We start from the raw sequence: 16,882 nt of genomic DNA, 5'->3' as shown, positions 1-16,882 counted from the left end.
ATTTCTGTCTGCATCTCCCTTGCAGAAATCCTGCCACCCTTGACCCACGCTGCCTTTAGTATCCTTTTGATGTAATAATTGTTATGCTTCCTCAATTTTGCAGTAGGTTCAAAATTGTTTAACTGCTGATGTTCAGCAGAGAGGTATTCGGATTCCTTCTCTTTTTCTTTTGCCCTTGTGCCCCCTGCTAGGCAATGTTTGGATTTTCGAGTTAGATCTATGCAAGAATTAACCCTGTGAACTACTAGCGCAAGCACTAGCCCAATCAACGTAGCACCATTGATGATGTAGTATAATCCACAAAAGCTGGTAGTGACCCCATGCCTAGGCTGAAGGGCACACGACTGTCCAGTGTGAAAACAGAGGATTAGAGGGGATTCAAACCTAACACTTAGGGGCTACCAAATCACTTGGGAGTGAGCTTGGGACCACTAGACCACCACCTTTGGTGGTTATTTGGATTCCATTTCAGTGCATCCTGTGTGGTTCAGATGTAGTAAATTCTGACCATATATATATATATATATATACTAATTATGTTTGATGCATCCATGGGAGACAAGCTCAATAACCTAGTCAGATTCTTCATGTTGCTCAAGGCATTTATTTGGACCACTGGTCTTCCACAGTTATTTGAAGGGACTCATTCTCTCACATACATATCAGATGGGGAGCTCCTCAAGGGGAGATTATTAAACTCAATGTTGATGGCTCTAGTCTGGGTAACCCTAGTATAGCAGGTTTTGGTGGTGTAGCAAAGAATTATACAGGGAAACATCTTCTGTTTTGCTGTTCTATGTGGATGCCAGCATGCCTTGTTAGCTGAAGCATTAGCTATCAGACATGCCCTTTTGGTAACCTCAAAACTAGGATATAAAAACATCTTAATTAAGAGTGATAATCTGGCTGTAATGTCCACCCTGCAGGATCTGAACAGTTCATTCCATGAAAATCCAGATGCTTATTGAGGACTGGGGAATCTACTTCATAACTACACTCATGTCACCCTCAAGCATGTCTGCCCCACCTCTTCCAAATTCTTTTTTGTTGAGCTCTGTTTGTGGATGTTTCTGTCGTCTCTGTTCTTAGAGGATTCCTAGTCGATAAATTTCTTTGCAAAAACGACTTCGACTTTACAAAATACAAACCCAACTGAATGAGAAACCCTCTGGTTTCTCTGTTTCAGAAAGCAATAGAGCACAAATTCTTGTTTTAATTTGAATAAAAAAGAAGCAAAAACAACTTGGATGTTCCAAACCCAACTGAATGAGAAACTCCGTTTCTGTTTCAGGGCCTGTAGTATGCGTAAACACTGTAAAAGGTCTGTACCGAAGTGAGAATTAACAGGTACACAGCAGCAAAGACAGAAATGATAGCCCATGGATTGTTAAAATAGTTGTGTGCTAAAGTAGCCCTCCATGAGTTCCACTTGTGGTTGCAGTATGTGTTCACCTGCTCCGACAATTGCGACAGCTCGCTCTGATTCATGTCATACACCACCTCCTGACAAAGCTTATTGAACAACTCAGCCACCTCTGCATCGCTTCCCAACCAGTGTTCGATTATCTCATGGTAGTGTAGGTACGCCACATCCTCCGGCGAGTTTATGAGATTGTCCATGAAAATCACGTATGACGTGATATCGTTGCCACAGTCCAGGTGACATTGCTCGTAAGCTATGAGGTTCAAGAACAGTGACTTGGTTCCATCGTGGATCAAAAGCCTAGGTATCCATAACACACCATTCTCGAACTTGATGTCCCAGAAACGATCCGTCTTCCTCTTCCTGAAATCCATCCCTAATTCTCTCAACTCTGTCACGCAATGAATCAACTGCTGCCGCCGCCTGTCTGCAACTCTCACCGGCCGCGACTTCCTCCGCCAAATCCTCGCCACTTTGGGTGGTTCTGGTGGCCCTTTTCGCAGTAAGCTCCCCCGGAACACATCCAGGCAGTGAAGACTACTCTGATCAGCGAAAGGGTCGAAGGGGGCGGCATTGTTACTGTTTGAATTACTTGATTCCAATTTGTTAAGTTCGCACTTCCTTAGTGGCTCATCTGTAGGTATTAATGGGTCGAAGAATCGCAGGGCGAGCTTTGCCACCAGTCCTCTTTGATCCGGCTCACCAATCTGCAGACCCAGAAGGCGATCCAGTACAAACAGAGGTATTTGATTCTCTAGCATGATCATGTCGCGCTGGATCGAATGCATCACTCCTCGCATTGCGAAGACAGGGTCATTGTGAGAGTAACCCAGATGCTTGAAATCCTGGGTGGCGCCGCGGAAGATCTCGAGCACGAAGCAACCGTCGAGCACCATCATCTCCACAAATTGGTAGCTGCTGAGAGAGATTGGACCTTCATAGCACGCTCGAGCCTTCTCCTCAAGCTCTCCAATGGAGTTGAGGTAGAGATTTGCTTCCTGGCGCGTTCGCCTGAGAATCTGGTGGAAGGAACGCCATTTGTGGCGCTCCATGTCTCGGAGGTGTTCTCGACCGTGATGGTAAGGACCCAAGGAAACGATTTGGGGAACAAAGGCCTTCTGGGATTCGTGGCCCTCACGGAGACTCTTTGGTATTCTGTAGATGCAGAGCTTGGACCATGAAGCTGCGTCATGGTCTTGACGTGCTTGCTCTAGCTTCTCTCTAATGGAGATCACTGCCTCTGATTCCTTCTGCTTTCCTTCTTTAACATTTTCTCCATCACCATTGATAGTTATGAAATGGGAAAAGGGGGGTTCCTGCTTCTGCAGCTGTGTCTGTAGTTGTGACTCTTGTTGGGCGGCTTCCACTGGAAGATCGCGTGATGGGGTTGAAGCAGGAGATTTTACGACTCCAGCTTCCACGGTCTCCCTGAGTTTAACCGTGAGGAGGTACCAACTTAAAAGCTCCTTGTTAAACACGGCTACCATTTTGCTCAGAATATATAGTGTGTTCTGAAATCAAAATCTTTGTTCTTTCACAAGCTCCCCTGTATAATCCACAGCTACCCCCAACTCCTCTGTTCCTCTTTATATGTGATGTAGGTTGGAAAGGGTTGGTAAACAATTGTTATCACACTTTTTTGGTAACTTAAAGAGTAGAACTAAATCCCTTTGATTAGAAAACTGTGGTTGACCAGATCATTTTGGAATACCCTACAGCACATGGTACTGTTTTGGTTCTTGATTATCACAGTTAGCAGCTCTTTCACCCCCTTATTAAAATGTTCATTTCTTCACATGTTCTTTCAAGTCAACTTGTTAGTTGTTTAGGTTTAAACACATTCATCCCCATCAGACACAAATGAGTTGCTGTGGCAAATTTCCCTTTTGTGTATATAATCTAAATAAATAGAGTTTTAAAACATTCTGAGCAGATGATATGCCAGATAAACCAAGTATTTTATTGCCTGTTGGGAAGAAAAAAAATAAAGAAGAAGAAGCTTATTTTGTTTTTGTCATCCTTGTTAGTTCTCCAAACAATTTACACAACTAGAAGTTCCCTAAACATGAATTTTTGGATGTTCCGTGTACCTAACCTATTGTACTACAGCTTGCTGGAGCTTTATGAATTTGGTATGTCATTTTTTAAACATGCATGCCTAGAAAATGGTATAAATTCGATCAAATAATGCATGTCTAGGGGTGTTCCAGAAAGTCATATTCAATATCCTTTCATCAAGCTGTCTTTTTTCTTTTTTCTTTTTTCTTTGGGTGATTGCATGGATTTATTTGGAGTTAAAACCTGGAGGAAAACTATGACCTAAATTATCTACTAATAAAACGCCAACAGAGGAAGTGTGGGGGAGTTTTCACAGAGTAACACTGTCCGTTCTTTGGCAGCAGAGGCAGCTGAATTACTGCAACAATGTAATCTTCCCTGCAATTTACCAAATGTCCTAAATAATATGTTTAATCCTCCATGAAGCTCCCACTTTCCAAAAAAAAAGAAAGAATATGATGTCCAGATTGTCTCCTTCCACGTTAAGCTTCTTCTGTAGGCTCTTTTCTTGGTCCCAGATTAAGGCCTTTCGAGCACAGCAAGGAATTGTGCTATTAATGCCTTCTGCATATTCTTTGCAAAACAGGAGCAATTTGCCAGTGTGAAGTCTTCCAATTCCAATCAAGCTCCCAAATCTCTCAACTACTCGTAACAAGGCTTTAGCCTTTAAGGGCATTAGAAAGAACTTTAGTGTGTTATCTACTCAAGTCTCCCACCCAAAAATCAGCGACATAAATTGGTGGTGGTGTTGTCAAGTATCAAGAAAGTGATATCAACAAGCGACAAGTATCCTTAGCCCTTAGCTTGCATTATTCCAAGTGATTTAACAGTAAACCAACCCCCAAACACATCGCTGCTCAAGACCTTGTCATGTGACTCATGTTTATCCCACTTTATATGCAAATTATGATGGATGAGGACGGAGTAGTGTGTGACATTTGGGGTTCCTTGTTTATAAGGCCCAACAAAGTTAGGATGGGCTGGGGCTGCCCTGACTAAAGAGTCCCCTTAGCTACGCAATCGATACCCAGACCATCAGAGCTTGAGACCTTGTTGGGTATTTAACCCACGGCCCAGTTCGGACCACTAGTGGAGTAGACTTTTTTTTGGAATAATCTTGTGAAGAAGGGTTAAACGGTTTGGAAGCTTTATCCAGCAAAAACTTTGAGAAAACATCTGAATTTGAATCCGGGATTTTTTCAGATATTCGATAATAATCTGATCCGATAAACTATCTGATTATTGATTGATGACTGTCATTTTTTTTAATTTTAATTTTTGATTACCGATTATTAACCTCTTTTTGGGCCTGATTTCAAATATCTAGAGATTTCAAATCTATGGAATTATAATTCATAAAATTAACTGTTTGGTTAATCTGAATTTGTGGAACGAACTCTGTGAATTCATCTTGAAAGATTTTAATTACTGTGTGAACAAATGGAAAACATTTGGAAACTTCTTCCTCAATGAGTGTACAAATTCATCTGCAAATTTTGAAAGATCTTCCTTTATCTGCTCGCTCTTTTGACAAGTATGGACTAATTATGTTTGATGCATCCATGGGAGGAGACAAGCTCAACAACGTAGTCAGTCAGATTCTTCATGTTGCTCAAGGCATTTATTTGGACCACTGGACTTCCACAATTATTTGAAGGGACTCATTCTCTCGCATACATATAGATGGGGAGCTCCTCAAGGTGAGGTTATTAAACTCAATGTTGATGGCTCTAGTCTGGGTAACCCTAGTATAACAGGTTTTGGTGTTGTAGCAAAGAATTATACAGGGAAACATCTTCTGTTTTGCTGTTCTATGTGTAGATGTTCCAAACTCCGTTTCTGTTTCAGGGCCTGTAGTATGCGTAAACACTGTAAAAGGTCTGTAACGAAGTGAGAATTAACAGGTACACAGCAGCAAAGACAGAAATGATAGCCCATGGATTGTTAAAATAGTTGTGTGCTAAAGTAGCCCTCCATGAGTTCCACTTGTGGTTGCAGTATGTGTTCACCTGCTTCGACAATTGCGACAGCTCGCTCTGATTCTTGTCATACACCACCTCCTGACAAAGCTTATTGAACAACTCAGCCACCTCTGCATTGCTTCCCAACCAGTGTTCGATTATCTCATGGTAGTGCAGGTACGCCACATCCTCCGGTGAGTTTATGAGATTGTCCATGAGAATCACGTATGATGTGATTTCGTTGCCACAGCCCAGGTGACATTGCTCGTAAGCTATGAGGTTCAAGAACAGTGACTTGGTTCCATCGTGGATCAAAAGCCTAGGTATCCATAACACACCATTCTCGAACTTGATGTCCCAGAAACGATCCGTCTTCCTCCTCCTGAAATCCACCCCTAATTCTCTCAACTCTGTCACGCAATGAATCAACTGCTGCCGCCGCGTGTCTGCAACTCTCACCGGCCGCGACTTCCTCCGCCAAATCCAAGCCGCCTTGAGTGGTTCTGGTGGCTCTTTTCGCAGTAAGCTCCCCCGGAACACATCCAGGCAGTGAAGAGTACTCTGATCAGCTAAAGGGTCGAAGGGGGCGGCATTGGTACTGTTTGAATTACTTGATTCCAATTTGCTCCCCTGGAACACATCCAGGCAGTGAAGAGTACTCTGATCAGCTAAAGGGTCGACGGAAGCGGCATTGGTACTGTTTGAATTACTTGATTCCAATTTGCTCCCCCGGAACACATCCAGGCAGTAATTACTTGATTCCAATATGTTATTCTCGCAGTTCCTTAGTGGCTCATCTGTAGGTATTAATGGGTCGAAGAATAGCAGGGCGAGGTTTGCCGCCTGCCCTCTTTGATATGGCTTACCAACCTGCAGACCCAGAAGGCGATCCAGTACAAACAGAGGTATTTGATTCTCTAGCATGATCATGTCGCGCTGGATCGAATGCATCACTCCTCGCATTGCGAAGACAGGGTCATTGTGAGAGTATTCCAGATGCGTGAAATCCTTGGTGGCGCCGCGGAAGATCTCGAGCACGAAGCAACCGTCGAGCACCATCATCTCCACAAATTGATAGCTGCTGAGAGAGATTGGACCTTCATAGCACGCTCGAGCCTTCTCCTCAAGCTCTCTAATGGAGTTGAGGTAGAGATTTGCTTCCTGGCGTGTTCGCCTGAGAATCTGGCGGAAGGAACGCCATTTGTGGCGCTCCATGTCTCGGAGGTGTTCTCGACCGTGATGGTAAGGACCCAAGGAAACGATTTGGGGAACAAAGGCCTTCTGGGATTCGTGGCCCTCACGGAGACTCCTTGGTACTCTGTAGATGCAAAGCTTGGACCATGAAGCTGCGACATGGTCTTGACGTGCTTGCTCTAGCTTCTCTTTAATGGAGATCACTGCCTCTGATTTCTTCTGATTTCCTTCTTCTTTAACATTTTCTCCGTCACCATTGATAGGTATGAAATGGGGAGGGGAGGGTTCCTGCTTCTGCGACTGTGTCTGTAGCTGTGATTCTTGTTGGGGGACTTCCACTGGAAGATCGCGTGATGGGGTTGAAGCAGGAGATTTTACGACTCCAGCTTCCACGGTCTCCCTGAATTTAATCGTGAGGACGTACCAACTTAAAAGCTTCTTGGTAAACAAGGCTACCATTTTGCTCAGAATATATAGTGTTTTCTGAAATCAAAATCTTTGTTCTTTCACAAGCTCTCCTGTATAATCCACAGCTACCCCCAACTCCTCTATTCCTCTTTTTATGTGATGTAGGTTGGAAAGGGTTGGTAAACAATTGTTTTCACACTTTTTTTTGGTAACTTGAAGAGTAGAAGAACAATTGCCAAAAAAAGATTAGAGACCGGACCAATATTAGGTTCATTTCTGATAAGGAAATGAACCATTCATTTTTTTGTATATGGGTGCCATGTGTTCCAACATCACATAAAATGATGGAAATCTATTTATCAATCACATCAGTTAGTAACATTACATCAGATAGTTGAAATCCATTTATCAGCCATACATCAGTCAATTTTGAAATACCTTGCAACACATGGTACTATTTCGGTTCTTGATTATCAAAGTTTGCAGCTCTTTCACTTTCACCCTGTATTAAAATATTCATTTCTTCACATGTTCTTTCAAATTATCTTTTTTTTTCTTCGTCCAAATCAAGTCAACTTAGTTGTAGGTTTAAACGCATCATCCTATCAAACACAAATGGGAAATTTATACCGTTCATTTTCTTGGGAGAAATGGATCATCTATTTTGTTGTATGACATGTGTCCAAACATCACATCAAACAGTTAAAATATATTTATAAATCACATCAATCAGCTGTGATTAAATTTAAAAAAATAAATAATGTGACTTGTAAATAGACATTAACTTTTTGATGTGATGTTAAAATACATGTTCCACATCCACAAGAAAATGTATAGAATATTAGTCTGACACAAATGAGTTGCTTTGACAAATTTCTTTTTTATATATACAATCTAAATAAATAGAGTTTTTAATTCTGAGCAGATCATATGTCATATAAACTAAGTATTTTATTGCCTTTTGGAAAAAAGAAAAAAAAGGAAAAAAAAAAAAAAAAAAAAAAAAAGGAAGAAGCTTATTTTGTCAACCTTGTTAGTTCTCCAAACAATTTACACAAATAGAAGTTCCCCTAAAGTCTCTCATTTAGCCTTTGTTGATGACCTCATCCTCTTTGGTCAAGCCAATCTTAAGGAAATTCACCAGTTCCACAAGATTATCAATCAATACTATAATGCCTCTGATCAAGTCCTAAATACCCAAAACACTAGAGTCCATTACAACCAAAGCACCCCTAACTTGGTCAAGAAAAAACTTACTGAAATATTCAATATGATCCCAACCTTTGAACTTGACATTTACCTGGGTATCCCTATGTTCCATGGAAAAATCAAACACCATCACTGCTCAAACCTTATTGACCGAGTCAACCAAAACCGCAAAGCTGGAAAGCCAAACTTCTGAGCTACCTGGGAAAGCTACTCTCATTCAAGCTATCACTCAAGCCATACCAAGCCACTATATGTCTTGCGTTCTCTTCCCCAAAAAAACCTTATCATTGTTGGAGGCTGCCAACCGAATTTTTTTCTGGTCTAATGGCGATAAGAATCATGTTCATACCATTGCATGGAAGGCTATCTGCAAACCCAAAAGATATGGTGGTCTGAATATTAAGGATCTTGGAGCATTTAACTTAGCTCTTGTAGCTAAAAGGGTGTGGGAACTTATTACAGGCTTTGACTCTATGTGGTTCCATGTTATGAAAACAAATACTTGCAGAGACTGCAATTTCCTTCAGGCTATTGCCACAATCAACTCTTCTTGGAGTTGGAAATCACTATTGAAAGTCAGGGATCTCATGTTGAATAACATTTTTCATAAAGTGGGAGATGGGAAAAATATTAATCCCTGGATTAATAGATGGATCCACCCATCTCTTAAACAATCTTCACTACTTCCTTGCGAAAGTGAAGCCCCACAAACTGTCTCCCAGTTCATCAATCATGAGGATTCTTCGTGGAATCAGGAGCTTATTACTCGATGGTGGGATGAGGATCTGGCAAAACTTATATTAAACATACAACTCCCTTTGTCCAAGAGTGATGACTCCATTTGGGACTTAACATCAATGGTGAATTTACAGTTGCTTCAGCATATAAGCTCTTTGTTGGGGTTAATCTGGTAATTTGTCCTGTTTTAGTTATGAACCGAACCGGTTTGGTTCTTATGGTTCATACCTAGTTATATTAGGGGTTTGGGGTTGGCTCGCACGGGTATGCAAATCATTTTTTCTCATTTTGGGTTATTCCTCTGCTATGGTTCTTGAAGCTGCTTGAAGGAACTTCCATGGCAGTCGTCTTTGGTCACCTGGATCTCTGTTTTTAGTTGGTTCTTGGTGAAGATAAGAGAGGGCTTCTGATCGCAAGAGTGAGGCGAACACTCGATGGTCTTTTGGAGATCAGAGATTACTATATCAGGTGTTTCGTATTCCTTTCTTTCTTCTTCTAGGTCTGTAATCTCCCATACTATATAGTGGATTGGATTCATACCTGAATCCCGGAGACGTAGGCTCAAGAGCCGAACTCCGTCATCAAACGCTTGTGTCTCTTCTTCTTCTTGCTTCCAATTTCTTGTTAAATCACACGATCGGTTGGCTTGACTAGGTTAGGGTTTATAGGTTGCATTTCTTCTTATTGATTAATTGATAATTTATATGAGTTAGTCACCTAATGATAACGTGAATTGAGACCTGGGTACATCACTCTTTAGTAAAGAAATCATCGAGGAAAACAATTTCAATTGGCTCAAAATGTGGCACCTCCCCCTCACTCCAAGGATCATGCACTTCACTTGGAAGCTCCTTCTTCATAAGCTTCCGACTCCAAATCTCCTCAAAAACAGAGGATGTAATATCCAGGAGACATGTCCTCACTGCTCTCATAATACTGCTGATGTTAATCATATTCTCTTATCTTGTAACTATGCTAAACAGGTGTGGAGCAACTTCAGAGTTTGTTGGCTTATCCAAACAACAGACATCGGTGCTCAGCTTTAAAACTGGATTAATGCTGTTCATAGAGGCACTTTAGAAGAGAGAACATTGACACTTCATATCATTGCACTTTGGGCCATTTGGGCTGCCTTCAACAAAGCTATTCATGGGAAAGAATTTAGGAGTCCTAGACAGTCATGGTGGCTCGCTTGGAACCTTAATAAGGAACTCCAATCACAAGCTCATCATCCAAACTGCAAGCTGAAGATAGATTCATCTCCTGGACCCCTCCACCTGCTAACACAATCAAGTTTAACATTGACGGTTCGTCAATCAGACTCCCGGATGGAAGCATCATCGCTGGTCTAGGAGGAGTGGCTAGGGATCACAACTGCAATTTTATCATGTGCTTTGCCACTCATAAACCTCATCTCTCTGCCATTCAAGCTGAGGCCGAAGCAGTTAGAGAAGCCATGCAGTGGGCAATAAAGCTCAACTTGAAAAATCTGGTTTTCGAAGGCGATAACGAGACAATCATCAAGCTCATTTGCGGATCATACAGCTCTATTCCATGGCGAATCAAACACATCATTAAGGACATCCACTTGCTGAAGCATAGCCTGGGCTCTGTTTCTTTTGTTCATACACTTAGAGAGGGCAATAGTGTTGCTGACAAGCTTGCTTCTCAAGCAGCCTACTCACACTCTTCTTTAGTTTCACTCTCCACCCCCCCACCCCCAACCCCTTTATCCACTGGTATTTGTACTTTGACTACTCTGGCTGTATTTTCCCTAGAGGTTTCACTTTTAAATAAATGCCTTATGTTGTAATTTTCGTAGTTTTATTTGAAAATTCAAACAATTTATTTTTCTAAAGGTTGAGTCTTTTTCTAAAAGATACCTAAATGGCCAATAGGTGTCTTTGCTAACAAACACGCCTTAAGGGAAGATGTTTGTTCTTTGAGAGACAACCTTTGGTGGTGTCTCTAACTCTTCTATATAAAGGTGGGAGACGTTTTGTTTATGATCGCGCAAAACATATTTTTGAGAAGCGTTACTTTCCTGTAAATTGTGTCAATTGGTGAATGTAGCTTTACGGATCCCTTAGTCCATCAATTACGGGGTGCACCGTCTATGATGGAGGGGTTGACTGATCTTGGAGGTGAAAACGCATTCAGACCGTGTGCACTACTCGAGGCGTTTAAATACCTTAAAGAAAGTGCCGTTGGCATGTTTCAACTCTGTCACTTTTCGACAAGAAGATCATTCATGCTGTTTGAAACAAGATAAGTTTTTATATTTATGATTATGCTTTATTTGTCTTATACGATTGCTCATGTGGTAATGTATTTCCAACACCTTATTGCACCAAAAAAAAAAAACCTATTGTACCACAGCTTGCTGGAGCATTATGGATTTGGTGACGTTTTTTTAACATGCATGCCTAGAAAATGGTATAAATTCGATTAAGGAATGCATGTCTAGGGGAGTTCCAAAAAGTCATATTCAACTTCCTTTCATCAAGCTTTCTTTTATTTTTTTATTTTTATTTTTGGGTAATTGAAGGGATTTATTTGGACTTAAAACCTGGAGGAAAACTATAACCTAAATTGTCTACTAACAAAACGCCAACAGAGGGAAGTGCAGGGAGTTTTCACAGAGCACTGTTCGTTCTTTGGCAGCAGAGGCAGCTTAATTGCTGCGACAATGTCATCTTCCCTGCAATTTACCAAATGTCCTGAATAATGTTTAATCCTCCATGAAGGTTCCGTCTTTGATGTTGTAAGTAAATGATGTCCAGGTTGCCTCCTTCCACGTTAAGCTTCTGTAGGCTATTTTCTTAGGTCCAGATTAAAGCCTTTCGAGCAGCAAGGAAGTGTGCTATTAATGCCTTCTGCATATTCCTTGCAAAACAGGAGCAATTTGCCAGTGTGAAGTCTTTCAATTCCAATCAAGCTCCCAAATCTCTCAACTACTAGTAACAAGGCTTTAAGGGCTCTTCAATCATTGAGAGTACTCTTAACTATTTTGGGTAGTTGAAAGAACTTAATATGTTATCTAGTCTCCCACCCAAAAATCAGAGACATAAATTGGTGTTGTTGTTACGTACCAAGATAGTTATATATCAACGAGCGACTACCATCCGTAGCTTGCATTAGTCCAAGTGATTTAACAGCAAACCAACCCCCAACCACATCCCTGCTCAAGACCGTGTCACGTGACTCACGTTTTTCCTGCTTGGTATGCAAATTATGATGGATAAGGACGGATAAGTTTGACATTTGGGATTCACTGTTTATAGGGCCCAACAAAGTTAGGATGGGCTGGGCCTGGCCGGGCTAAAGAGTCCCCTTAGCTACACAACCGATACCCAGACCATTCATTAGAGCTTGAAACCGTGTTGGGTATCTAACTCAAGGCCCAGTTCTGATAAACAATTATCCAAATCCGAATTCTGTTACTTAACGAAAAATATTCGAACATTTTTTAGTAAAAAAATCACCGATGCGAACACCCTTAAAAGAATACAAATACAGAGGCATATTTTAACTATCCATTTGCAGGTCTAGCGAAGACTCTACCTATTAAAACAGTTATACCTCATAATTCAATTTAATCGAATAGCCTCGCATGCATTTCCACTTAACTGAATTTCTTTAAAAGCTATAAAACATACATGACAAACAAAACAACTGTTCACACAGTCCACATCTTGTCAATTCTCAGTTTTCATTAGATAGCTCAATTGCAGAAATTAGGTTGTACAAATAATCCCCCAGAAGTACCAAATGCTCCAACATTATGAGCATGGTCAATGTAACTTCTGAGACAGGTAAATAAACTAGTAACCATAAATGCTGGCATATAACTGAAAGCAAAGATCGAACTACTGAACTGCATCAGAATATAACTGACTTATCAATGGAAATGAAAATGGATTTACAGAGAATTGTTAAGTGAAGCGTGAAGGCCTGAAATATGGGAAGTTCTATGTACAACCATCTGCAAACTTAGACCAGGATGGAAAGATGATGGCATGAATGATAGCATGCAAGTGAGAATTCCAGCACGCAAAGCAAGCATGGCAATCCTTCAGTGGGCATATTCCCCTATTCAACCATTCTGGTCTAAGCGCCCAAAAGCCATTTCAAGCACTTGTACCAATCTTGCGTCCAGTGCCCTCATAATTCCAGGAAGGTTTGGCAGGGGTACGCTTCAATGCCTTGATTCCCAGTGGGTTGCCCTTGCTCTGTTGCAGTAGAGAGAAAAGATTAGCAATAGTTACATAATGCTGGCCTAGTTTATAAAAATAATGACCAAGAAGCATATCCATACCATCAGGCAAGTCCCGGCTTCAACGTTGCAGACGGGGTAATCTTGTGGGCAGCAGCTGTAGTGGTCTTCACAGCAGGTGGCAGATTCAAGAGAGCAGCATCCCCATGCAAAGCAATAGTTTCCATACTCATAAACACAGCAGCAGGTGTTACTTTCTGGGCAGGTATAGTAATTATCACATACAGTGGGCGGTTTCACTGGAGATGGGGGAGAAGGACCAGGGTTGGGGGGGTTCTGGCCTTTCTTGATTGGGTATGAGGCTTGCATGGCAATTCCACACTTGCCGGTAGCAACACCTCTCACATTACGCTCCATTCTGATGTATCCATTCTCACCCCAGCTGGGACCCCACGAGTTCCTCACAATCCAGTAGTCAACACCATTATCTGTACCATAACCAACCGCAGCCACACCATGATCTAGAGCTGTCTGGCATGTTCCGGAGAATACACCCTGAAATATTGGAAAGGGCTTCAGTACAAGCAGGAAAGTACAGGGATATTTCCAAACAGTTTATTCAACAATATTCTACTGAATAGTCTATAACTCAGTTTGAAAAAGCCCTAGACTCTTCAAATCAGATCATATGATTTGCAGAACTATAAAATCACCACAAAGTCATTATCTGTAATAATCTTGAACTCATGGTTAAAACTGTTGAATGTACACGGGTTGAAGAAAATGAGGCTCAATCAGATAGTTAAATACTCAAGTTCAATTACCTAAATATGGTTGCCATATTGTATTAACCTTTCATGGCCTATATCTGGAAGCTTTTACCCTAATCACATTGAATGGATGACTTACAGTTCACCAATTCCAGAAATGGGACAATTACCAAAACCTACATAATATATATGAGCTAAAAGGAGCATAATCGGGGATGGCCAATCCTTTACTGGATCGGATCTAGGATTCGATAAAACGGATCCCAAAAGAAAGAATTAAAACACGACAAGAAAGCAATTCAGGTTGAAACATTGCATTTCATGACATCAGCCAACAGATTCCTATCCAATACAGTTCCGGATGAGATAATTCCAGCCCCTCACCAGAGAAAAATCAGCTACAACTAGACCAAAATAATAATAAAAAATTAATAATGATGAAAGGAGTGAAGAGAAAGATGGGTAATTACGGTATCATAGAGTTGGAAAGCGCGGCCACCAGCTTCAATGGCAACGCTGACGGGTTGATTGGCCACAGCCTTCTGCAATGACTTCTCATCGTTGGCAGGAACATCCTCATAGCTGTCAATAGTAACAACCCGGGCATTTTTCTGTGACACAAGATAAAAAAAGGAATTCAAGTATTAGCTGTGACAAGCAAGCAAATTATGAATTCGTAAAAATCTATGAATTGTAAAAATATAAAAACATACCCGAAGTGTGTCGCATCTGTTGTCAGTAGCTTTGTAAGGGTAATCTTCCTCGGTGTCGATACCACCATTGCTCATGATGAACTGGAAGGCGTAATCCATAAGTCCCCCGTTGCATCCCTGGTTGTATGAATTGTCGCAGTCCACCAGCTCCTGCTCCGACAAAGATATCAAATCGCCGGTCACGATCTGGTTTATGCCTTCCACCGCAGCAATGGTCGAAAACGCCCAGCAACTCCCTGCAATTCCCACCAAATAAAAATAAAAAAACAAAAGAAAAGAAGTCAACATGGAAAACGAAACTGGAGTCCGAAAATCCCTTTTATATTTCAGATCAAAACGCAAAAATTCCAGCAACCATGGCCAAGCGAGGGTATTATGGTAATTTAAGAAAAAGCCAACCTTATGTCCTTATCTTACTTACCCAACACGGAAAAGATTTGAAAATAATAAAGTTTCCGGATAGCCAAACGAACTCAAAGACAGTGAAAATAATAAAGAAAAATAAATATAATTAAAATCACTCACCGCAACTGCCTTGATCTTTGACATCAGCGACGGCACCTTTTTCCCTCCAATCGACGGAGTCAGGCAGGCTTTCGCCTTCGCGGAAAGCATAGCGATCGCTTTGAGGTCTCGACAAGCGGCGGTTAGGGTTGAACTTGGTTCCTAAATACATATTCCGGTACTCCTCGTTGGTCAGATCGGCGAATTTGTTCAGGCCGACCTTGTAGGTACGAGGCACGGCGTTGTGCTCATCGACGAACTTGAGATTATCCTTGAAGATCTCAAATCTCTTCTCCTTTTCCCCCAAGGCGTTGTAGTTTTTGCCGTGCCTCACCAGCCAAGATTCGTACAGAGCCATTAACTCCTCCTGGCTCCTCAAACCAGTGCCAGACTCCACTCCGTGTTTCTCATCGTAGCTGATGATCGACATATCCATCGCTGAACACACAGCAAAGGAAACAAGCAACAAAAGGCCGACCATGGCGGCGATCTTATGAAAAAAAGGGGAAGAAACCATGTTTTCCAGATGGTGAAGGAAACTACTAATAATTCTATCTAAAGCGCAGGAGAATGAGGGTTTATAAAGAAGTGATGAGGGAAGGGTAAATCGTTAATAACCCAATAAGGGAAGGACAAAACAGTAAATAGACAATCAAGAGTCCAGCTAGACTAGAAAAGAAAAGGTGAAGAATTATCTAACCAATACGACACGGAAAGAGGTGGAGAGCATGTGGACTGAAATTGATGGAAAAGCGGAGAGAAAATTGGATAGAAACGAAGCGAACCAACCAAACGATACCTACCCATAAATATCGGAACGGTGGAGAATCTGCCACTAGTGCTTTACCAGATGTGGTGGGCCAGTCACCCATTGATATTTTAATAATATATCTCAACGGCCCATGGGCAAGGTCCACCCCAGCTTTTACCGTGGTTAACCTTTTCTTCTAACCAAGTACATTAAAGAAAGGGTAACCGCCCAAAGCGGGTATGCCATTTAGTCAACAGAAGAGATAAATTGTGTTTGCCACAATCGGCAAACGCTTTTCATGGATCGGTGAAGACTCGCTTTTGCGGCTATTAACTGGGCCAAGGAATAATATCTTGGACATCAATAATATCGCCCACTTAACGAAGATATTATTTTCTATTACTTTCTGTTCCGTAAAATTATTAAATTAAAATCAAAGAAAAGGAAAAATTACTGATAAGAACGAGTCATGACTTTCTTTTTCCTCTCTTAGATTAGACACAGAGACTAATCGTTTTCAATTTTCTTTCTTGCGTAACAAACACTATGATTATCGAAAGGAAGCAACAAGGATAATTTCTAGATGTATTACTTTTCTTTTGTTGAAGATTGAAAATTGATAGATCCATGAAAAAAATCTGATAAAGTGGGGAACCGACCTTTTAATCCATGATGCAAGTGAGTTGAATTGGGGCTGAAGCAAGCTGTGAAAGGAAGCTCAGCCTTTCAGGCAGCAACCACTTAAAAAGTTGGGAATCTACTTGCCATCTCTTTTTGTATTATTATAACTTACAATAATTGTTTCAAGCATGTAATCATGTATCAAAGAGAAAAGGAAAATTGTTACAAACGTGATAAGTTTTAAAAGCCTTAAGAAAAAATGAAAAAATGAAGAAAAAAACTATATAATAACGATGAAAATAAAAGGAAAGACAGA

At 41.1% G+C, this 16,882-nt stretch overlaps 3 protein-coding genes across 3 annotated transcripts; all 3 read right to left on the bottom strand.

The window, feature by feature from the left end:
- Nucleotides 1-697: 697 nt before the first annotated feature.
- LOC149017124 (UPF0481 protein At3g47200-like) lies at nt 698-2,910 on the bottom strand. The gene has a single exon (XM_089151451.1). The coding sequence runs from the start codon at nt 2,908-2,910 to the stop codon at nt 1,288-1,290; it is 1,623 nt and encodes a 540-aa protein (XP_089007577.1). The 3' UTR covers nt 698-1,287.
- A 2,117-nt stretch (nt 2,911-5,027) lies between these two features.
- Nucleotides 5,028-7,143, bottom strand: LOC149017123 (UPF0481 protein At3g47200-like). Its single transcript, XM_089151449.1, has one exon. The coding sequence runs from the start codon at nt 7,093-7,095 to the stop codon at nt 5,326-5,328; it is 1,770 nt and encodes a 589-aa protein (XP_089007575.1). The 5' UTR covers nt 7,096-7,143; the 3' UTR covers nt 5,028-5,325.
- Nucleotides 7,144-12,684: 5,541 nt separating this feature from the next.
- Nucleotides 12,685-15,731, bottom strand: LOC149017122 (cysteine proteinase mucunain-like). Its single transcript, XM_089151448.1, has 5 exons — nt 15,216-15,731; nt 14,691-14,926; nt 14,448-14,588; nt 13,310-13,762; nt 12,685-13,223 (listed from the first exon to the last, which is right to left on the bottom strand). The coding sequence occupies exons 1-5, from the start codon at nt 15,709-15,711 to the stop codon at nt 13,122-13,124; spliced, it is 1,428 nt and encodes a 475-aa protein (XP_089007574.1). The 5' UTR covers nt 15,712-15,731; the 3' UTR covers nt 12,685-13,121.
- Nucleotides 15,732-16,882: the final 1,151 nt, after the last annotated feature.

Source organism: Hakea prostrata, chromosome 4, assembly GCF_041222555.1.
Source record: "Hakea prostrata isolate BN-2017 chromosome 4, UWA_Hpros_2, whole genome shotgun sequence".
Lineage (NCBI taxonomy): Eukaryota > Viridiplantae > Streptophyta > Magnoliopsida > Proteales > Proteaceae > Hakea > Hakea prostrata.
This window is presented reverse-complemented; position numbering and strand designations above follow the sequence as displayed.

What these genes read in the sequence shown, in the direction of transcription:
- LOC149017124 (XM_089151451.1), bottom strand. Translation starts at nt 2,910, where the DNA reads ATGGTAGCCGTGTTTAACAAGGAGCTTTTAAGTTGGTACCTCCTCACG.
- LOC149017123 (XM_089151449.1), bottom strand. Translation starts at nt 7,095, where the DNA reads ATGGTAGCCTTGTTTACCAAGAAGCTTTTAAGTTGGTACGTCCTCACG.
- LOC149017122 (XM_089151448.1), bottom strand. Translation starts at nt 15,711, where the DNA reads ATGGTTTCTTCCCCTTTTTTTCATAAGATCGCCGCCATGGTCGGCCTT. An exon ending in CAAAGATCAAGGCAGTTGCG is followed by an intron (nt 14,927 to 15,215) that starts GTGAGTGATTTT and finishes TGGGAATTGCAG; the next exon opens with GGAGTTGCTGGGCGTTTTCG. An exon ending in CTTTCCAACTCTATGATACC is followed by an intron (nt 13,763 to 14,447) that starts GTAATTACCCAT and finishes CCAATATTTCAG; the next exon opens with GGTGTATTCTCCGGAACATG.